This window comes from Adelges cooleyi, unplaced genomic scaffold, assembly GCF_023614345.1.
Source record: "Adelges cooleyi isolate 19-005CV unplaced genomic scaffold, UGA_ACOO_1.1 ACOO_flye_CR_arks_rails_tigmint_CR_PRNA_23, whole genome shotgun sequence".
Classification (NCBI taxonomy): domain Eukaryota; kingdom Metazoa; phylum Arthropoda; class Insecta; order Hemiptera; family Adelgidae; genus Adelges; species Adelges cooleyi.
In genome coordinates, this window is record NW_026095893.1 from 1537731 (window position 1) to 1561528 (window position 23798).

General features: G+C 27.8%; 2 protein-coding genes and 1 long non-coding RNA gene across 6 annotated transcripts in view; 1 reads left to right on the top strand and 2 right to left on the bottom strand.

Annotated features, from left to right (window-relative positions):
* Window positions 1–4620: 4620 nt before the first annotated feature.
* LOC126835925 (uncharacterized) overlaps window positions 4621–23798 on the top strand; it is a 46290-nt gene continuing 27112 nt past the window's right edge. For all 3 annotated transcript variants that reach the window (XM_050568812.1, XM_050568808.1, XM_050568809.1), the window contains exon 1: window positions 4621–4829. Coding sequence is in view for 1 of the 3 variants with exons in the window: in XM_050568808.1 (XP_050424765.1) it covers window positions 4777–4829 (53 nt within the window). In the remaining 2 variants the exon portion in view is untranslated. The remainder of the gene's footprint in view (window positions 4830–23798) is intronic.
* On the bottom strand, window positions 9411–11210 carry LOC126835936 (uncharacterized). Its single transcript, XR_007685260.1, has 3 exons — window positions 11063–11210; window positions 10969–10992; window positions 9411–9514 (listed from the first exon to the last, which is right to left on the bottom strand). It is a non-coding gene; the product is annotated as an uncharacterized LOC126835936 (long non-coding RNA).
* On the bottom strand, window positions 16713–23429 carry LOC126835928 (uncharacterized). Of its 2 annotated transcripts, XM_050568815.1 has the most exons (11): window positions 23317–23429; window positions 22215–22281; window positions 22103–22132; window positions 22003–22026; window positions 21195–21248; window positions 19813–19842; window positions 19706–19729; window positions 19517–19567; window positions 19318–19344; window positions 18404–18496; window positions 16723–17165 (listed from the first exon to the last, which is right to left on the bottom strand). In XM_050568815.1, exons 2-11 carry the CDS (start codon window positions 22273–22275, stop codon window positions 16903–16905), a joined length of 657 nt encoding a protein of 218 aa, XP_050424772.1. In that variant the 5' UTR covers window positions 22276–22281; window positions 23317–23429; the 3' UTR covers window positions 16723–16902. The 2 variants fall into 2 exon arrangements, with proteins under 2 accessions (XP_050424773.1, XP_050424772.1); XM_050568816.1 differs by lacking the exon at window positions 21195–21248 and having other exon boundaries at window positions 16713–17165.

The window sequence follows — 23798 nt, forward strand, 5'->3', positions numbered from 1 at the left end:
ATGTATCTGTGATATTTTTATATTTGTTAATAGTTGAAATGTTTTAATGTTAAACTAGTTCTATAAGATCAAGTACCTCAAAGTTGTCTTTTGTTCCTTCTTACGCTAACGCCAAAACTAAATTCTTAATATTGAAATGACGTGGCTGGTTAAATTTCCATTCAAAATCAATATTCGGATATTTAATTCCAAAATCCTCCTTCATACTGTGTGGGATATTAATCGGATATTGGTATAGTAAAATACATTTTTCTATTTGCTCCTTATTTAGTCCGGTGCTCTAAGTTAAGTAAAATGGTTTATAGTTAAATACTAGTACCGGGTGATATATCAAATGTAAGACACTCATTTTCTGGTAAAACGATTTCAATATTATAGTTTTACTAATGTTTACTAAGAATTACAATATTATAAATTTATCAAAAATGTATCTTTTTTAAGATCTAAGGAGTTCTCAGGCAACCTAAATAATTAATAGAGAAACCCGATTTTTAATTGTTAACCTTTTTTATGTAAAAAAATTGGGTTTTAATATTGAAAAAAGTACATATTTAATTTTATTAATTACAAGAAACAGAAATTTTTAAATAAAAATCTACTTACAAATCTGCTTACAATCGACGCCTGTCGATTTTACTTCATGTAAATTTGATTGTTCGGCAAAGCGTGTTCTGGATCACAATGTTCGATGATGTGTCTTATAGTTTTTTCGCACCATTTATGTAGATGTTGTTGGCATGGGCCTTTCTCCGTTCTAATCCGATTTAAAGTAGTCCACAAAGATCTTGGGAGATCAAAACCTAGGACTCTACAGCGTGGGTCGTTCACTAATTCAGCATTCTTTGTACCCGAGGTTTTCCTATCAGCCAGCCAGTAGACCTATAATATTATTCCTAGTTTTGATTTGATTTTTTACTTTATCAGCTCATACTCCTCTTGTAGTAAAATATATATATGCGGCGCTCAGGCCCCAAACCGATTAACTCCATAAAATAGAATTTTTCACGACAGGCAGTTAAAGTTATTTGAAAAAATGTATGCAAGTACAATTGCCAATTTTCTTAGCGCACTCTAGTGGTGAAAATCTCAACTGTCGAGTTATTTATCTTGGCCACGGAGAATTATACACTTTTTTAATCCAACCATGCTATTATTCGCGATTTGAAAAAAAAAGTGGTGTTAATCGGTTTGGCATCTGAGCGCTTCATATATATATATATATATAATTGTTTTTTTATACATATGCCATGACATATGCGCGCATCTCTCGGCAATCGCCTCCCACCGCGACGTGCTTCGGTTAAGTTCAAGGTTCGGACGGAGACCGTCGTGTACTTTTTGTGGAAGAACGCATTATAAATTATTCACTGCTATTTCAATAAAGTCTTTTACGTCAACGGTTTTGAATACATAAGAAAATCACTTTTTTTTCCATTCGGCGGTGTTAAAACGAATAACGCGAATTTTTGGTTTCATTTTAAATAGGCAATAATATTTTAATATTGACAGTGTTCTCGCCTATAAATATATATATACATACCAAGAGGTATATCAATAATACCTATCGTAGAACATATTTCTAGTATAAATCAAATCTACATAAATTGACCTTTAGAGTAATACAATATATATTTATATATTTTTTTTCATTCGATTACTGTGACTGTTAATTATGTTTTCAAACGGAACATCAAGAAAAATTATCGCTGTAACATTTTTCCTATTGGCATTAACTTTGGGTAATCTAAATTTGTTACAATAATACAACATTATATAATTATTAAAAATATGCAATTCGATTATATTTATGTTTACCACTATATTTCAGTTACAAATGGAGAAGGTAAGTGATCTCATATAACGATACAATATTAGCATCATTTTGTGTGATGTCTACTAATCAGTTTTTTTATAACTTTTTTTTAGATCCTGTCGAGAATAAAGATGACAACAAAATATATTCTGTCAATACTGCCAACTGTATGTACATTTTTAAATGTTTTTTATAATCTTAAATTTCACAATGTCGTTATGTAGTGTTTTAATATATATTTAATAATATAAAAATTAAAGATATTTAAGAAATGTGCTATTTGATGATTTCATATACTTTCATTAGACGCCCTGTATATTATTTTATTATGTAAAATATCTTAAAATTTTTCAGATGGACGTGGCTTACTTAAAAAGATTCCAAACACAATCCCAACAGAAGATCCTAAAGGTATAGTTAACATTAAAATATTGAAGAAGTAAGCTGTTATTTGCAAAACATTAAAATTCTAAGTCTATGATTAGTTAACTTTAACAATTAAAATATAACGAAATAAGTTAAATTATTAATTATTAAGTCATACACACTGCTGATGAAAACGTTTTATTAACTCCTTAACTTAAAAAGTTTATACTTGGTAATATATTTTTATTGCAAAAGAACATTTTCTGATTCCATATACCATAACTAATTTAACAATCTATATTACCAAATTATATGTTATGGATTATATTTTTTATAATTTATTGTATTATAACATAAAACGATGAGTTTTCAAACGTTGTTTAACAAAATAAGAAACAATAAAATCCTACGAATAAAACTAGAAATAAAAGAGTTAACAAAACTTCATATTATGTGTATGGTGTAACTCTAATTGTATGATAATATAGTCTATAAAGTTAATTATTTGGATAATGACATTCATTGTGTCAGTTTAAATTGTTTATATAATCCGGTTTAACTTGAAGTGTGCTATTTTAGTTAAAGGTTATTTCCACCTTAACCATCAACCTTCAATCGAGCAAGGTTAGTATGCCTATCAATCTCATTAAGTTGACAATCCTACGAAAGAATTCTCTATTTAATGATTAGTATATATTTTAGGTACAATAAAATCTGGTTAAAAATTTTAAAATATTATTTTTAATCTTACCGTTCTTGTTAACAGATCAAATTGCTCTACTACCGAAAAAGACTGGCGGATGTAAGTATGATTTTGTTTTATACTTTACTAGGTATCTAATGTTTTTAAGTAACAAAGAGTGTCTGAAGTAGGTTGGTTGTTTTCCTATTTTAAGACACCTACTCCATGATAAATACCTTTTTAATTATACTTTTGAAGTAAAGTTTTTATAGGTTCGTAGATTTTTTTTTACCAAACATTGAACTAACTACCTATTTTGAAAAATCAATTATTTTATAAATGTTCACATAGTAGGAACAGCTCTTGAAATGATTTTATACACTTTAACTTAAATTTTTCTAAATGAGTAAAATTGGCGTTTGTATTTTTATGTTTTCATTTAATTTATTTTCTTAATTCTGTAATTTTCCGCCTCTACCACAAGTTGCGTTAAAGATCATAGTTATAATTCAGATTCAATTTGTTGTACAGCTGTTTTGATTTTCTTCGAAATTTTTTTTAAAAAGTAGTTGTACATTAATAAACTTGACTTTATAAAATTATACTCTTGATATATATTATTGAAATGAACCAAATTATACATTGGTTTTGAATATTTTTATTTTGTATTTTAGCTAAATGTTGGCCATTATAAGCCGTAAGTTTTTTGGTATACTTCCTAATTACAATGCAATGTCATTACTATAATAAGACGTTTTAACTTATAATTCATAATTAATTAAATTATTTATTCAAATTAATTAATTTTAAATTAAAAAAAAATAAATGTAATTTGATGTCTTTGATTTTATTTGTAAGAATTTTATTTTAACCATTCAGCGGAAAACATATTTACCGATAATAAAATTAGGTGCATACAAATTTGACCAAATTATAAAATTAACTTATTTAATTTAATTGCGCTTTATTGTGACTGTTACTTTACACCAAAGCAAACTAATCCAATTAGTTATTTGAATATTTGGTGAAGTTTGTGTGTACTTACTAATATTTATACCATAATTTAGATTGTTAAAATACACATTTCTTAAAAGTAAAATTAAAGATATTAAAATAATAAATTATATTATATTAATCAATTTTAAGTTGCACTTGACTTTATGGATTTTTTTAAAAATAATATAATACACCTGATTAATCACACTTATAATGTCTTTTTTAATTTATTCAATACTCTAACGATATCCTATAATGTTATCCTTATTCTGTACTGTTTAATAAAATACAATATAATATCCTCCGCAGTATTGTATGGCATCTATAAACGAGAAAATAATCAGAAAATTATTTTTTCATAACATTCATAACACTTATGATCAGATAATATAAAACAAAAATAACCTATATAGGGCATAGTAGGGACGTGGAGGACACGATATGATTTTAGATATATATATGCCTAAAGAAAGAAAATCGATAATTAATCGAATAAGTTCCCGGCTTACATGGAGTTTTTGCCTTTGACATAGTAGTGCTGATAAATGACGTGTAGAAGGCTTTTTTTTTTGTATACAGTAAATAATACGTGTTCATTTATTATTTGTAAGTACGGCGGTTTTTGTTTTTTTTTTAAATCATTTTAACCTAAGTCCTCACACATTTAAAAACGTTATAAATTGTGGGACACTTGTGTACACAAAAACGATACAACTTAATTTTCGAAATCGAGAAAAACTCCTGACAAATTTACATATTTTTCGACTTGTAATATTTCTTATAGACCTGTGTAATCACAAATGCTTTACATTTTGAGTCATAAAACAAGACGTGTACAATTAATAATATTATTATGTCTACATTGTCTACGTTTGTACACCCGTGATGTTATTTTAAATGAAATATTATATTTTGTTGGATGAATATTCAAACTATACCTATAGCAGTTGCAGAAGAATATAATATCGAAAGGTATGTATGAAAAACCCTAAAATAGGATGTCTGAATCTTGTCGACTGATTAAAACCTTTGATTTTTTTTTTTAACAATATTTTAAGTTATATTAATAGGTGCACATAATAATGCGAAAAAACGAAATGTTTTTATACATTGAAAATTCAAAAGAGTCATTTATTTCAAGTAAATTGTGTATCCGTTCGATGGATTGACTTAATATGTACAATATCTAATTATGGGTTTAAAAAGCCAGATCTGTCCAGCCGGGGGACGGGCGCAAACTGTTCAAGTTCTTAATTTGCTCAAATTATCTAAAATATTTTATAATGTACCGTACCGAATGTTTATTTAATCACACTAAGTGTCTAAGCGTATTTTTTTTATAAAAAATTATCCCCCCTAAAAACAAAAATATGTTTTTTAAAACATTATTGTATATTGGTACAATGCTTTTACGGATATTTGTATTTCTACTATTGCAGATTAGCATCAAAGCGTTTGTTTGAAAGCGACACTATCACTTTTTGTTGTAATAATTCATTTATATCCGTGAACTTAACTTTTTCAATTTATTTTTGTAAAATTATTACTTTGATCTTTATTTAAATGAAAACTAAATTGTATACAAATAATACGCTGGCCTGAATTCGGCTTAGTTCACTTATAAATTAAATAACATAAAATGGAATCAACAATGTATGCCATGGGCGATTATATAAGCATTAGATACCAAAAAGTTGGTATCTTAATAGTTGTCTAGTTTTGCTTATACTGCGATGGACTTATGGACAGCAGCTTAAACAAACAATGACAAAGTAATCTAGAAAAAACTTATCTTATTTTTGTATACATATATAGCAAAGAAATGAATCCTTAACCCCTTAACCATAAAAATAATATACTTTATGCGTATTTCGGCAACAAAGTTGTCATATTCAGCGCTAACGACAGACTGGTGTCTGTCAGATTTTGAGAATTATAATAAAATAAAATAAACAAAAAATATAACAATTTGTTTTTTTTTTAATTATATTTTTTGCTATAGGAACATTACATTTTTTTTTTTTGAGCTGCTGTTGATGTTGCTTAAACAAATAATTACTAACATATTATAAATAATATTAATAAATAAAACACCTACATGTTTACATCTATGTTTAAAAAGTACATACCTACTATAATAAAAAATTATATGAAAATCATTTAAATGATATATTAGCTGAAGCACTAAATAAAAATTACCAAAATCAGAAAAATACATTTTAAATTAATTTTACAGGACACCGTTTGTGTGTTTATATTGAAATACAATATCAACATTTCATTACTATTTCATTATCTATAGAAGTGTGATATTTTTAAGTATTAGTTTTACACTAATATATAGTAACTACTTATATATCATACTATATGATTTTAATCGTCAGTTATTTACAACTATTATCACTCTTTATATAGTAAAGAGTCTGTCCACTGTCTTTTATATAGTAAAACATTTATCACTGTGAAGTACCTATCCGTTTAGTGATTTTGGAAATAATTTAATGACTATTGATTTTCGAAATTGGTACATTATTTTACTTCTTTTTTCAAACTTTGAATTATTGAATTATTTTCATTTGGTAGGATACATTTTTAGTTACCCACCTGTAAAGACTAAATTAAAACAGTATAAAATTAAATGTATACTAATTATTTATCTACTATAATATAAAAGACGGCTGTGGATAAGTAAGTAATACGTATATTATGTAAATTGGTATTATTGACAAATTAATTAAAACAGTCATAGTTTAGTTTAGGTAATTAATGCACTGAATATAAATTGTCCGTATCTAATACATTTTAACGAAGAACTAGAACAATGACAAATAACATTTACATTTATATGCGTTCTGGGAGACAGCACATTTTTACCAGTTAGTGTTATGGTCCTAAAGCTACATTGTGTGATTTACTACAGGGTGTTCCAGAAAGCAGCCACATTTTGAAAATTCTATAACTTTTTTAATATTCGTCCAAATATATAAACAATTATTAAATAAAAATGTAAATCATAAGCAACATAGTAGGGATTAAAACTCTTTATTATTGAATACATTAAATTTTATTGACAATTTGGGCATAAGTGCGGTGTACAAAAATGATTTATTAAAAATATCATAAGTGCTGTAAAAAAATGTATCCTTATAATTCCTGTTTTAAATTATTCATCATTTAACTCTTGAATTAACGGCCATGCTGGTTCGTTATTTTGGCTTATACCATAAATATGGCCTTGAATGCATTTGTATCTGATATAAAATCCGATTGAATTTATTATAGTACAAGTGTCAATCATGTCACTCTGCGCATTTATTGTGTATGTACCTGGGTATTTAATACTTCTGTATAATCCCATTAAACGACACATGTCGTTAGAATTAAGAAAAAAGTTCGTTGGTGTTTCTCGATTTTGGTTTCTACCTTAAGAAACAAAAAAAAATATCATATTATATAGCATATTTGAATACCTAAACTATTATTCTTACATTTTTTTAAAAATTGTAATGAAAACAGGAAAAAAAATTGTAACTATAATAAATAATAATATTAGGTAGAATTTTACATAATTCAATATGAATATTTACTTAGTGCAGCGTTGATTAGAGCTGTTGTAAAGTATTTTGTTATTACTTTTCTTGCTTCTCTAAAAGCTTCCAGATTAACGGTCGGAACAATAAAGACTTGATAACAAAAATAATGAAGAAAAAATGTAATAATAAATGAATTGTTCGTGATAGCATTATATTGTATGTTAAATAACTATAATTTTACTGTTGCAACATATTATACATTATAACTACATTATCCGCTTACATAAAATATTAATTATTACTCTAACAGTTACCAATTTTTGTACAACCAAGTACAAGTACATACAGGTACTTTAATGATTCAATCATCTTAAAATACTAACCCCCACCCCACTTAAAAATTAAGAAAAACAATACTATCGAAGTAGCTATAAATTTGCATAATAATGAAATTAGAACTATGAACAACAAATTACAGATTCTCTGAAGAATAAGATCCAAATTTGTATAGAAATTTGAATGTTGTAATATTTTTTACTTAAATAAGACTCCCTAACGCTTCAAAATAATCAGAACAATCGCCAAACTTAAACCCTGACCTTTTAAACTTTTTAAGCAGTATGCTGAATGTTAAAATTCGTAACATGCCTCGGTATCAAATCTCTTAGGAAATATAGGTGAACAACAGCCTACAGCAAAGTTCAGTTCTCGCACCATTTCAGAGCAACTTGCACATTAGCGGTTTACCAGATAAAACTATTGAAAAATGTATTTATAATTGTGATTACCTCCGGTTATTACAGGTGCAGATTTTCCTGTAATCAATATATCAAATATTTGTACGGTTATAAAAATAATTTGCATTTTATACCTTGTCTATAACAGTAATCTAATCAGTACGTGTCTCTGTCGACCTGAGAGCAAAATTCTACATACTAGAACATTTACAAGAAGCTCTATCCACCGCTAATCAGAAAGAATCATAATTGAATTTCTTAAAAAAAACTATGTTATTCAATTTAATTTAAATCGACCTCTAATTTATTTTAATAACTAAACTTATCTATTAACAGCTAAAATAATAGCCAGTGACCCAGCAGTCAAGTCTTATGAAAAAAAAGTCATCTAACATTGAGAATATTTAGAATAATTAATCAATGTAAAACAATGAAATAATTTAAAACATCTAGTAGCCACAAGTGATATCCGACTAAGTTTTGAATGATCATTAATGCTTTAAACAAAACTATACAGAATTATTACTTTACAGAATTATACTTTGAATTTCCATCGAATATTTATCGTTTTTTTTATTTAGAACTATATATCTACTACTACTACAACTATCACTATTACTATAACTATAGAACTATATTATATAGATATAATAACCAAATTTATTTATTGTTCGTATAAAAAAGTTAAATTTTATATTTGCCTGTCACATGATGTATTGCTTGTTGCATTTGAAGCTGGTACCGTATCAGACCTTAAATTCGAAACAAGACACAATTTAATGTACATAGTTAATTATGACAGACATCAATACGCAGGTATATGATTAATAACAATATACACATATGAAAAATTTAACTATAAGACTTTGTGTAGAATACTATATAAATAAAATATGTAAAGGCGAATACCGTCTATGTTATGGTGTTGTGGTTCTGGAATTTAGAACAAAAACAAATGTATATATATAATAATCCTGTTGAAATATATCCATGAAATTAAAAAAAAAGCCATTACCTGGTATTACTGCCAACGTAAGAGAAATTTGCTCTGTATTTAACATAACATAAATGTATTATTACACTTTTTATTTTAATTTAATCGATACAGTTAATAAAACAATAGACATGTAGAAAAATTGTGCTTGGTATCTATTAATATTAAATTAATGGAACACTATTGTAGTAAAGTATCTAAATGCTTCATTATGATTAATACTAATTTGTGTATACATTTATAATTAAGAATGGAGACGGACAGACGGAAGAGTTACTTCTACAGTGTCTCACTTCTCAGGGTAAACCATTAGTTATTGTTTAGTTATAGAATTGTAATTACCCATCGTATATTCTCCTTGAATCATGTATTTAATTACTTGTGGAAATTCATCTAAAATAAAGAAAAAATAGTTTGAGGTATAAAAAAAACCAGTATCTGTAAAAACTGTGAATAAGTGTGTAGGCAAATTTCAGGAATTTTACAGGGGAGCGATTTTAAACTTTGAACAGCTGCCATATATCCCTACTTAGCCAATAACATCTCTCTCAAAATTTTCTTGTTGGTCCAACGAGCTAGACATTTATTCAAGGTGTGCTAGGTGCCTACATCCTAGCGTACATAGTCAACTTTTGAAAACCCTTAACCGCCAAAAAATCCTTAGATCGACTGCGAATAAACAACTTCCTAAGCGTGCTGGCTCTCCTATCTTCCCTTGAATGTTTATTTTTATTTACTAAGTTAAAAATCATATCAATAAAATTTAGAAATCTCTGATAATTTCAATTATTGACAACATTAAATATAATTGTATGACACGTCAATATTTCTATTCTTAAAACTGTAAAATGTATTATTTTTTGTAGTTGAGATTTTTTAAATATCTTATCTTATTTTTTTTTTATTTAAATACAAAAATGAGTTTTAAACGTTTTCCATGTTGGGATCAGCATGTGTAGACTTTCTGGATTATTTAAAATGTATTTTTTTTTCATTACTAAGCGGTTTCAGACGTTTGCACGGCTAAAGGAAAATTGTTCTAATTGTAAACTACTTAATAAAATATTTTAAACGTATAACTTATATTTTGTATCTTCTTGAAAAACTCTTTTTAAAAATCTTAAAATCAACATTCTATATCTTATATTTTAAGAGAAATTTGTTAATAAAATGTTTATAAGTTGTAACACATAGATATATATGATTTTGTTCGTATAAATTTAGTATGTACGCTGTTTTTAATTCACTGATACTTTACACCTCTCATTCATTCCTAATGCAAACATAGTAAAGTAATTATAATTTGTTCAACGCATTTGTTTTGGTAAATGGAAGACAAATATACAGCATAAGGTTCGCAGACGATATAGCCATAGTAGCCAAAAGCAAACGCGATTTGAGTAATTTGTTGATAAATTTACCAACAGCACTAGAACAAGTTCAGTTAAAAATAAATGCCAAAGAAACAAAAATACTAATAGTAGACAAACATGAAAAAGAAATGCAAAGAACTGTCAGTTTACATGGCACACCTATTGAAGAAGTAAAATAATTTTGCTACCTAGGTAACCATATCACGCAGGATAAAAAATACACAACAGAAAAATGAAGACTAGCTAATTAAAATTAGAAAGCTATTTATTAAAACGCATGTTTGGAGAAATAGAACAGAGGAAAAGCATTACTTGGTACTAACTTACACGTGTAATAAGGACCTCTAGACTAGGTACCAGTTGTCAGGTTGGCCACCTGCTAACCGACCGTCTATTTAATTATTATTTAATATTCAGACAAACATACCAACAACTTTTTATATAAGTATTTTAATTTCAATAATATAATGTTACCTCCTGCAATTCCCATATGCATGTCTGTAAAAAATCATATATAATTTAGTAACACTTAAAACATTACTTTATATGAAAAAAAAAAATTACTGACTTGTATTCATAACTGCTTTATAATATACCTCTATAAAATTGTTTTTTAAATTTAGTTTTTTTTATAGATTTCTACTACCTTGTGTAAGTACATGTAAACATGAATTAATAATCACCAAGTAAATTAGCTACCAAAACATTAACCAAGATAAACGATATTAGTACACATAAGAGTTTCATTTTTATCTGTAAATAATAATAAACGTTTGTGAATTAAGATTATGAAAATTTTAGAAACTTCTTTTAATTATTATACATTATTATTATAATACATTATTTCATTTGCAAACTACTAGACGGGTATATGGAGAGCTAATATAAAATTAAATATTTTTAACTATATTAAAGATAATCTACTTAAGTAACAAAATGTAATTAATTATATTAACTTAGAAGCGTGAACAAGCGCTTAAATTGTATAAAACTTTTTTTACTTTTGTCCTTAAAAAATATTATACACAATAACTACATTATTTGTACAATTTCTGCGATAAAAACTTTCGGATTATTGAAATTGAAATGACTGGTAGTTATAAATTTATCGCACGCAATTACAAGAAAACAAAAAGAAATAATTAGTCACAATTAATAAAATGTACTTACTGTAGAAGAAGTTGGTCAGTCTTACTTTCAATCCAAATATTTTTAAAGTGATAGATTTGTTAAAACTGTTTAAAAGTGCTTTTTTGAGACTTGTGGAAGGCCTTATGTCAGTCGAAACAGTGAAATCGAAATTAATTTCGCTGTATTAGAAATTATTGACATAATTGGTTTTTTTTATATGATTGCATATTTACATCATACCGAGTGATTCTTTTAACGCCCTACACTAGTTTACTCTTAAAAAACATTTTTTTAAAAAATTTTAAATAAATAGTTTTAAAGTTATAAATTTAAGATGGGACGAAGGGTAGAGAGTAAAGTTATTTTTATCTGCGCGCGTTTCTCAACCGCACTCCACCTCTCATCTTAAATTTTAAACTTAAATGTCTTGAAAAATAATTATTAAAAACTGGTTCCCGACCAGCCAAAATTTACTGAAAACCATTCTTTGTTTAAAAATTCTATTACCGTTCTGTTACCGTTTAAGTTTCAAAAGTTGATAAAACTCTAATTAACAATAAACAAGTTACAAATTTGAATATTGTCTAATAATGTACGTTAACATAAATAAAAATATTTTAAAAAAGAAACACTACAAAATTGTTATTATTTTAAGAGTAAACTAGTAAAACGCGTTAATAGTAGTGATGCGTGTCAAATTGTGTGTGAAATTGTTTACACACTATTTTCTTCTTTGTTTAAGGTTTTAATATCGATCGTAAGTCTAATGTACGGCTCGTTGCTATCAAGTTGACTCGAGAGGGCAATTGCTTTCCTCTTTTATTTGTTTAAGCAATGGCGAAGAACACCTTGCCTATTAAATATTCTTTACCTTTTATTCAGAGTGAACTTATCGTGAACCACTCAATATATCCCTTTTGTACTTACCAAATCTTTAAACGTATAATCCAACTAGAGGTTATCTATTAATATTTTGTGCTGTCCGTTAACGTTATCTAAAATCTGAAATGCACACAATAATATTAATATTACACTAATTAATTCTTATTAATTAGTGACTCGTTAATAATAATTATTAAGTACTATTACTTAATAATTAGTATAAACACATTAAGTATTAAACTACCAGCTAAACGCTAAATGCCTTTTGTAATAATGGTACTTGGCTCCCGGTCTTTGGGAAACCAAAGAAATATAACAATATTTAAGAGAAAATGTAATATCTTTACAAAGTCATAGCTAACGACTAGATGGTTGAAAATAAAAAATTCAAACGATAACATATTTAAAAAAATTTTCCTACAAATTTATGGAATCAAAAACATATGTTGCCATTTGAAAACGTAAACTTAGACCCTTTTTATCGTATAAGGGATGGAGATAAATATTGAAAAATAAAGTAAAACTTATACCAAAAAGAATAGGAAAAAAATCATTTTCAAAATATTCATATTTTCCGAGAAAATTAGTGTCTGTTAGTTGGATCACCCTGTTATAAGGATACATTTTCATTAGGTGTTTTGGCAACGCTGTTGATTTTTTAAAAATTATGTGTTGTTTTCACAACGAACAAACTTGAATGAATGGTTGATTCAAAATAACTAACTAAGTGAATGTATGCCAATAAATCGATTAAGGACAATTATCAAAAAGCTATTAAACAACTTTTGGCCACAACATAAAATTAATCATCACCTACCATTCGAGTACCGTGGTTACCATTGTTACAAACATTGTGTGGTGCCCTCTTAACATGGATATGTTTTTGGGCTGGGGGTCATTCTGAAATTCGTGTTACAATTCCGTACAATGGACATAAAGATAAACATAAATATCACATATACATAGACATAAATATCGAGATCATTTATTGAACAATAAATATGGGTACCGGGGTTCTAAAACAAGCACGTATAATGCGCTGTCACTCTCGTGGTTGCTAGTACCCTGGTATACACATTTTGTTGTGTTGCTTTGTTTATTTTAATTAATATATATATACACAAATTTCACGCATAGGGCCCTGGTACTTTTTCTTAACATAATAACGTTCTAAACAAATAGTTTTTAATAGGTTAAGCTATTCTGACGGTATGCGTCTCATGTAAGTTATCATCCGCTACAGCTGCTGAGCAATGCATAGCACACTTAACATAGGACCGTGGTACTTTGGAAGTGCGACAGTGGCGGTCGTCAATTTGCAATGTTTATACTTCATACAAATAAAATCGTTTTGGTTCTACGGACCCGTAATATCCATTTTTACGTATATTATTTAAAATTGTAGTTAATTTTCGGTTGTTATCAAAGTAATTGACATTTTAAAAAAAAATTGCTACAAATTGTAGAAAAATAATTTTTTTACTAGAATGATTTAAACATTTTAATTTTTTAATTTATTTATTTTCTCACGAGGAAAATCATAATTGATCGTATGTTTGTTATTTGTCGTGTTGCGTGTAAATCAAAAGCTCGACGGCAATGCCATTGGCAAATAATTTCAGCATGTGTCGAAACAAAAAAAATTCATAAACAGCAAATTTTATCAAAATGATCATACACAGTGTTCTTCAGTAAAAAAATGTTCACCATTTAGTGCTGTTGTGTGTGTTTTGTTTTTTAGACACTTCGATAATGCATGCACAAACGCAGATTTCAATACTAGTTTGGGTTGCTGTTTTTGGTTTTACACGTGTTGTGTCGGACGACATGAGTGATTTACAAAAAACGGAACTAGCTAACAAATTAAACAGGTTGGTGCATCATTCTGGCTGGCGGTTCATGGACGCTAAATTTATGATAAATATCAATAATCGCCTAGCAATCGTGGATCCCATAACCGTAATATTCGATGCCATATCGTCGAACCGGAACCCGATCGACAAATCCAACGTCGTTAATAAATACATGGAGATCTGGATTGTGCTCATGTGTAAATACGCCAAGATTATTTATGACTACTGGAGTCTCGTGGAAATGTTTATAGGGGTTTGCCAAAATGAAAAAAGAACGTCCACCCTTGGGTTTAAAAGGTATTGCGATTGTTTCGATTTGGTGCTGATGAAACTGCACGGCGTGTCGTCGATGTTCAAATCCATGAGAGATGCGTTGGATTTTATTTACTCGATAGGTCCGAAATCCAAACCTCAGCACAATATAATGGTCGCCACGCAGAAGTTGACCGATTTTACTGAAACTATACGACCGAGTATGTGGTTGAAATGGTCCACGCGGGGTTTCGACGAGTACGGGATCGATCACGAATTAAAATCAATAAGCGAATATGTCTTGGATGTGTATGACAAGAACGTAAATTGGTTTTTAACCAACCGTTGCATCGTTCCGTCACACGGAGAATGGACTACACAGAATTTAAACGAAGATTTTCTGAACAAAAAGAGCAGCCAGCTGATACCGCTGGAAATGACTATGTTGGAATATGTAGGAAACCAAATCGATGCTTTCGTTAATGTTATGTCACGTATTTCGTTCAATGATTTGGGCTTCGCATACGACGGCACAGGAAATGTCATGATCAGGAATATTTAAAATATAATTTGCACCTGATTTACTGCAGATTAACCATAAAATTATGTATTTTTGTTTAAAACAATTATAAGTAAATTCACTGCAACCAATGCACTGCATATCAATAACTGGATATCAATTAAAACGTGTCGACGTGGCATTTTATTTTACAACCTTATTTAGTACACGTAGACTAAAATAAATTAAGTAAATACGAAAAACACTTGTATTTTAAAACCAATAAGTAGCATATACATCAATAATCGTTTATGAAAATATAATATTTTAATTTTACTTGACTATAACGATGGAAATATACAGGTTGGTCCACTTATCGTAAACCACTCAATATCTCACTGGGTTTAATTAATAATTTAATTTTTTTTTCCAAAATGTTTTTATATAATGTGATCTCAATGTTTCACAATTTTTTTCGGTTTCACCCTTCTCTCAAATTAGTTTTTTCGATAGTAACTTTTGATTTTCAAATGTGATGATAGGTTTTTTTTTAAAAATTATGGTTCAAAACTAAAAAATAAAATATTTGGTCTAAAAAAATGTTAATTAGCTTAACGCATTGGTAAGTTATTAATATATAAAGGTAAGATTTAAACAACAAGATTTAACACAGTTGGGTGTTAAACCATAAAATGGATACTCAATCAATTTGTTTGTTATGCTTTGTCTTAGATAACTACTCGAAATTGTGAAATATTTTATTTCCTTACCAAGTACAGTTCAAATCAAACCGCACAATATGGAATTTCAAAAAAATATTTAGTATTTACAGTAAACGTTTTAAGTTGTATTGAAAATTTTGATTTTAAATTATAATTACCCATTCACAAATATTTGTACCTAACATTTCAAATATTTCTTTTTCTCCAATAAACTATTTTAAATAATTTATGATTTATGTTATTTTCCATAATAATCTTCCTACAACTGTATTATAATAATTACTAACTCTGTTCATAGTTTAATATATCAGCTTGAGGTTACCTATGTTGAACAGTTTGTACAGTTGATTGATTGAATAATTTGTTAGTATAACAAAAATATACTTCTAATAACTTACTGTAAGCTTGACAATTTTCAGCTTTTTCTCGATTGTTTAAAGAGGTATTATTTAATTTAGTTTAACATGAATTGACCTTACCCGATATTGTGATTTTATCATAAATGGCATATTTGATCTTTTTTGCAGTTTTAAATAAGTTAGATATTGTCTTTTAAACAGTTTAAGACAGTGTTTCAATATTGTTTTAAACTAATAATATGTAATTTAAGTAAATAGGTACTTAATGTTTGACAAGGAAATCTCGGACAAAAATTAGTCTCTAAAATTATTGTACTCCTGACTTTGTTAAATGAAATCATGCCTTATGAGTTATTATGTTTGTATTAATATAATATATAATAGTTTTATAAATGTTTAGGTAGTATTTATACAACCTTTTTACATATAAATATTATTTTATTTTCACAATGTTTACATTATAAGAAAAACTATTTACTAATCAAAACTTAACCGAAAACTGAGTCATTTATTTTCAGTCACCCGGTATATGTGAAAAAGTATTAAATAACAATAATATAAATACATCAAAAAAGCAACAAACGTGTTTAAAGTCGTGATTAAAACTCATTATTATTGAAAACTTTAATTTTATTGATAACTTGAGTATTAGTTTGGGATACAAAAGTTATTTAAATATAATGCTAATAAGACTGTAAAATAGGTACAAGTCATCGTTGTAATTCCTGGTCAAAATTATTTAACTCGTCAATAAATGGCTTGACTAGTAAATCCTTTTCGTTTATTTCCCAAATTACGCCACCAATGTATTTGTACCTTATGGTAAACAGATGGTTTATAACTACTAGTTCACAAATTCCATCATTGTAAGTAGCAAATTCTATATAATATGGACCTGGGTATTTTGCGCTTATGAACAATCCTATTAAACGACACATCATATAGTAGTCTTTATCACTTGGATTTTCTTTACCTTAAAAAAAAAAAAATACAAAATTCAGCTTAGTTGTAGGATAAAATTTTAAATTAGCAATTTAAAAAGCACCTTGTTTAATATGTGAAGTCGAATGTGTATAATAAAGAAGGTTAGTGATGACTAGATTTAAGATATTTTATGCATGTACAAAACCCTAATCAAGCATTAGGTATATTTGTTAAGAAATAAAATTGGATAAAAATAATTGATAAATAATTAAAAATATTATTATGTATATATGTATTAGGGTGGTCCAAAAAAAACTTTACTTTAGAATTTTGTTTCTGTAACCCCTCATTTTTTTCGATGATATAAAAAAATAATTCTGTGAAAATTTGGGTAGTTTGAGTCTTTTTCATTTATTTAAAAATCTATAATAAATAGCATAAAAGTGTTCGGATAAAATTTATAGAACTAACCATTTCCTATAAATTTAGTAATAGAAAATAATTCGCATAGCCATTTTTTTTTACGTAAAAAAGCAAAAAGTACATTTTTTAAGTATGGCTAAAAATATATATTTTTTTCAATTCATCAAGCATATCTGCCAGTCAGTTATAATTGAAAAACATTATGTTAAAAATCGTATATTGTGTATAAAAGCTCAATTAGGGAGGCCTAAAAGGCTTAATCCCACAAAAACTAGCACCCTCTCTAAAAAATAGTATTCATCAAAAGGTAAATTATAGTTTTGGGGGAAAATGCCAAACGAGTAATGTATATATTTTTTGTTTTTTGAATCACGCATCTTCAAGCAAATTTATTTTTGGGTTTCAATTCAACAGAATTATTTTTTTTATATCATAGAAAAAAATGAGGGGGTTACAGAAACAAAATTCTAAAGTAAGGGTTTTTTTGAACCTCTAATTATATATATAGAGATTATTAAAAATCATAATCATAACGTCACTACTAAGTAAAAATAAATTAGACATTAGTGAAATAAGTAAATAAATTTAGTTCTTATATGTCAGAAGAGTACTCTAGTTAAATATCCATGATGTGTGCGTTTTGTACTTCCATTACCAGAAAAAAAGTGAGTTTATGTGTTTGTATGATAAGAATGCTTGTATGTAAATAAGTTTTCCTTATATATTATGATTGTTACTTAAATATAACTATTGAAAAAGCCATTTTTTTAAAAAACTTAATAATACTACTACAATTAAAGCCATAATAAATTGTGTACACATTTGTATAGATATAAAATCATAAAAAAAAAATCGAATATTTACGTAATTCAAGACGAATTAAAATTTGTATAGCTTCTCTAGTTAAATTCCTTCTTGCATTTCCAGAAGCTGAGAGATTAACGTCTGCAAAATCGCCTTAAAAAAAATAAAAATAAATATAAAATAATTTGCTCTTGATAGAGTAACATTACATTTTCAACAACAACTGTTATGTTGCTAATTTTTGTATCACTTGCTTTTTGTACCTGAAAATTAAGTTATTGAGCCAAAGTATAAAATATTATAAACTCCCCCTATCCTTTCGAAATCGAGACTACACCTTTCCGCCTTCGACGAGGAAAAGGTATTGTCTTGCAATATTTTGTATTTTTAGTATTTTTTTTTTTGTCCCTGAACCCATATTTTCCATGTGTACATTTTTTCTTCAACTTAAAAGTATAACGCACAGTGCCTTTACTAAAAATAAAGAATTATTTCCCATTTTCTATAGAATGGTACACTTTAAACATATAATGATAGAAATCGTGAAAAGTTTTTCTTTTTTTTTTTCGATTTTTTGAGGTATAGTTTAAGGGTTTAAGCTCAGAAAACTAGATTTAACTTAGTTTTAGAGGCTCTAGCGTATACAAGTTTTTCAAAAATCTGTCGTCATATTTTTTCCAGCGAAACAATAAAATAAAGGAGAAAATTACACTTTCGTCAAACATGGTGACCTAACAGCGGCTCATGTCGTGGTTTGGAAAGCTAACCGGAATTGCTAATCAATTGTTGAGAGTTATTTCATGCAACCTCTTAAACGGTTGCTAAGTTTTACAGTTCTCAGTATGACACGTCTTGATAACTAGCAGAAAATGTAGACTAAGCAACGGCCAGCTATAGAATTCAGTAGCTCAACTTGTACAATAACGATTCACCAAACACGACCACTGAAAAATGTATACATGACCGTTTGTTACCTTCGTTTATCTCAGGTGCCTTGATACCTGCAACCAAAATAAAAAATATCAAAAAAGTGTACATTATAAAATTCATTATTTTATATTTCATCCGTGACAGTCATCCTGTGTTTGAGAACATTTAGACAAATTAATTAACTTAATTTAAGAAATTGAAATAATCAATTTTAATCAAAAAAAAGTTACATTTTTTATTTACCTGTTACAGATCTTATTACTGTTCGCAAATGATTCTGGCATACTGAACTTACTAAAATAAATAAATTCATTTAAATATACATAATTTATTCTGATAGAAATCAATAAGTAAGTATATGCTTATTCTCATCATACATAAATAACTGACTAAGAGGAAGATATGAAATTTTAAACATATAAAGGTTATTACGCGTTTGGTGGGATCCTGCAAAATCTGAAATTAAAATTAAAACACTTGTACTTGATGAATATCAAAAAACGTTGAAACGTTTTCATAAAATTTAAGACCATTATTACCCGGTACTGCAAACATAAAAACCATTCTCTCTGAAATTAACAAAACATAAAAGTATCAATTAGAAAATCCTGATTTTTTATGAACTAGATATGAGTATGTTTGAATCTATTGTATAAAATTGAGTAAATCTATGGCGATAGATTGCTGAATATAAGCAGATATGGCGAGTAGAATAAAATTTATAAAGATTAGATGATGTTAAAAGAGAGGTAATATGTAACATCAGCTATTTTCAGAAAGAAAAGTTCAAAAAGGGTGAGGTAAGACAAGGGTGTAATTTATCGCCAACATTATTAACTTATACATTGAGGAAGCGCTAAAAGATCTGAGAGATGAAGATATAGGAGAGATCAAGATTGACGGGATGCTAGTTCAGATGCTGCGATTCGCAGATGATACTATTGCTATGATAGAAGACAGTAAATAAAACCTAGAAAGAATGCTTAAAAAAATGAATAACACGCTTAAACAAGAATACAATATGAATATTAATTAGACGAAGACAAAGATACTAGTTGGTAGCAGACACCAATATAATCATGGACGGTATTAAGTTGGAAAATGTAAATAGTTACGTACATACCTCGGAAGCAGAGTCACGAGTGACGGGAAAAGTGACACAAGTGGCATAGGGTGTAGAATAGCACAAGCTAAACAAGTGATTTTCAAAAAGAACAAACCTCTAACCACAAATGCAATAAATATAAACATTAATAAAAACACTTGTATGGAGTGTGGCATTATATGGAGCTGAATCGTGGCCAATAATGAAAGCGGACCGAAGACAAATAGAGGCTTTCAAAAGCACATGGTGCTGGCGAAGAGTCTTAAAAATGTCTTAGACAGAACGAGTGACTAATGAAGAAGTGTATCAGAGGACAAATTAAATAAAATAATCAATATGCACGAACATCGTGGAGTAAAGAAAGAAGTGGATAGGATATCTCATAAGAAACAATACACGAATAACGACTATAATTGAGGGAAAACCCGAAAGGAAGCCAGGAAGAGGAAGTCCTAGGCAGATGTTCCTTGGCTTTAGTGGTTAGCCCCGAAGGGGATCCCCTGCGACTGCGGACCGACTAGTAGCACTGGGTGCTAATTGCGGGCCGGAGAAGGTATGTCACAAGAAGAAGTGACCTGTCAGAAGGCCACTTGTCGAAGGGCTCTACGTCGCGTTAGTCGCCTTTTACGACAGGAGCGAAGACCTTGGTAGTATTCTTTCTCCCCTAACCACGAGGATAAGAAGTCCTAGGCAGTCATATTATACAAAACCAATTGTGTTGAGTATAGGAAAAGAGTCTTATAGAGAACGGAAGAATATTTCATCATTTAACCAATCTATGGATTAAAAAAAAAAAAAAAAAATAGTTCAGGTTACCCATCGTATTTTTATCAAGGTCAACGACGTATCTTATTATTTCCGGCAATAGATCTAGAATAAATAAAAAAACGGTTTGATTTATAGAAAAAAATAGAATACTTAAACAATACTTATAATAGAAAAAAAGTGTATAGTATTTGAAAACCTTTAATTACAAAAAAAAAAAAGAGTACACCCTCAATAGGGGTGATTCATTTAAACGACGCGATAACGCCTATTTATTAAGGAGTTAGATATAGGCGATTTTTTTGAAAACTCTTCATTTAAAGCTTAAACTGTTATGTGTAATCATGAGTTTAGTAATTAGAACTCTTTTTAGAGAGCAAAGTTTAAGGGATTTAGGATAGAACTAAAAGGAGAGAAACATTCTTCATTAAAAGCCACTTTATTACTCGCTTATTACTTCTACTAATAATACTTACTACTACTTCTACTACTCAAAAACTAACAAAAATAGTACCCAAAATGTATTGGAAAAAAACAAAAAGTTTTTCATTTTAATTGAATTAAAGCATTGATAACGGTAATAGATCACGGTAACCAGAAAGGTCCTTTAATTGCAATTAAATTAAAAGAACAGTTCCTTAGAGTGTAAATATAAATGATTTGAATTATTAAATATAATATACACTGTATTTAAAAAAATAGTACTTTACATATAATTTTAACTTAACCTGGACAGAATGTAGCATATTGTTATATAATACAGTAGATATAATAGTTATTTTATTTTTAAAATCATTTGATAATCTGACATTTATCAAAGACATTATATATAAGCATTTTAATTATAAACATACTTTACCTTTCGCCAGTTCGATGTGTCGGTCTGTAAGACATATTATAAATAAATTAAATATTTTAAAACGTTATTTTATATTAACAAAAAAAAAATGGTCACCGACTTGTTATAATAACCAGCTTATGATATTTGTCTGTAAAAAAATTAAACTAAGATATTTTTTTTATTTGATTTCTACCGCCTCATGTAAGTCCATGTAAAAATTAAATAATCACCTATTATAGCTACCAAAACATTTACTAATGCCAATGATATTAAAATATGTAAAATTTTCATTATTGTCTGCAAATAATAACAAACATTAAATCATTTTATAGTAGACTCATTCGCTGTTTCAATATCGACTTCAAGGCAAAGCTGAGATGCTACAATGTTATTACATTTCATACATTTATTTTTATTTTTATAAAAATAGAGGTTTTTAAATTTTTTTTCCAAAAAATAGATTTTGACCAGTTTTAAATTTCCGAAATTTTTAAATCCTAAAATCAGAGACTTAAATGAAATATTTTCGTCTAATAACAGGGGTGGGCCGAGATTTATTTCTATTATTTTTTTAATAAAGAATTTTTTTTTTTTAAATCTGAAAAAAATACTTTAATTTCAGTTTTCTTATTTAAAATATGTCTTGGTAAATTTTGATTTTTTTTTCATATTTTGGGAGTAAAAAGTGAAAAATGTTCCTTACGAACAACATTAAAAATAATACAGGGGCATAGTGTGGATGCAGTGTGCCACGCGGCATCTGAAGTTAAGCTGTGTCCGTTACTGCTTGATCCAGGATGGGTGACCACCCGGCAAAATTTGTATTATTAAAAAAGAAATAGAAATAAATCTCGGCCCACTCCCGTTATTAGACGAAAAGATTTGATTTAAGACTCTGATTTTATAATACAAATTTCAGAAATTTAAAGCTGGTCGAAATGTATATTTCTTTTTAAATAACTCAAAAAACCTCTATTTTTAGGGCAAAAATTAGTGATAAAAATAAAAAATAAATATAAGTCTTATATAAGACCAAAAGAAGTAAAAAGAAAAAAAATTTGAGGAGGTCGGGCCGATGACCACGTGGTTTGCCTCATATATACCTAAAATATAATTTCTTATTATTGTTGATAATATTGACTTTGTTGTATTTAAGTGTTTTCTAGTTTTTCTATTTCTATATCATTATGAAAAATATATTTTAAATCTGAATACACCTTCAGAATATATTTCAGATTTTATATTGAAAATATAGTGAACAATAAAGAATATTAAGTGAATTTTGATTGAAGAGGGTTTTTGCTGTGATTTTTGTATATAAAATGTACTTACAATCTTAAAAGTTGGTCAGTGCAACTAAAATTAATTACTGAAATATCAGTTCGATCAGTTGAACTGTTTTATCATGATTTTCTTACGAATTGTAGATGATCTGTCATGTCGACCGAAATAGTAAAATCTAAATATATTTTGCAGAGCATATGTTGATTTGTTAACATAGCTGTTTTTCTAGTACGATAGTTCTAATAATATAATTTTATATTTACATTACTCTGACGTGTTTTACCAATATTTTCCATTTTTTTTTTTTTTTTTTTTGTAATTAAGACAAAATTTATAAATACATAATTATTTTAAACCAAACAGTTTGAATAAAATTGATTACATTATTGTAATCGAATCAGCTCCAAATTTGTATGGTGTATTTTGTTTTTGTACTACAGGTCTGAAAGCAAAATAAAAAGGATATCTATTGCGCAATTTAACCATAAGCAATTTTCATAAAAATCTGTTTTATAAAACTTGATATAGGT

What these genes read in the sequence shown, in the direction of transcription:
- LOC126835928 (XM_050568815.1), bottom strand. Translation starts at nt 22,275, where the DNA reads ATGAAAATTTTACATATTTTAATATCATTGGCATTAGTAAATGTTTTG. An exon ending in TGCAGGATCCCACCAAACGC is followed by an intron (nt 19,568 to 19,705) that starts GTAATAACCTTT and finishes TATTTATTTTAG; the next exon opens with TAAGTTCAGTATGCCAGAAT. An exon ending in TTTAATTCGTCTTGAATTAC is followed by an intron (nt 17,166 to 18,403) that starts GTAAATATTCGA and finishes TTTTTTTTTAAG; the next exon opens with GTAAAGAAAATCCAAGTGAT.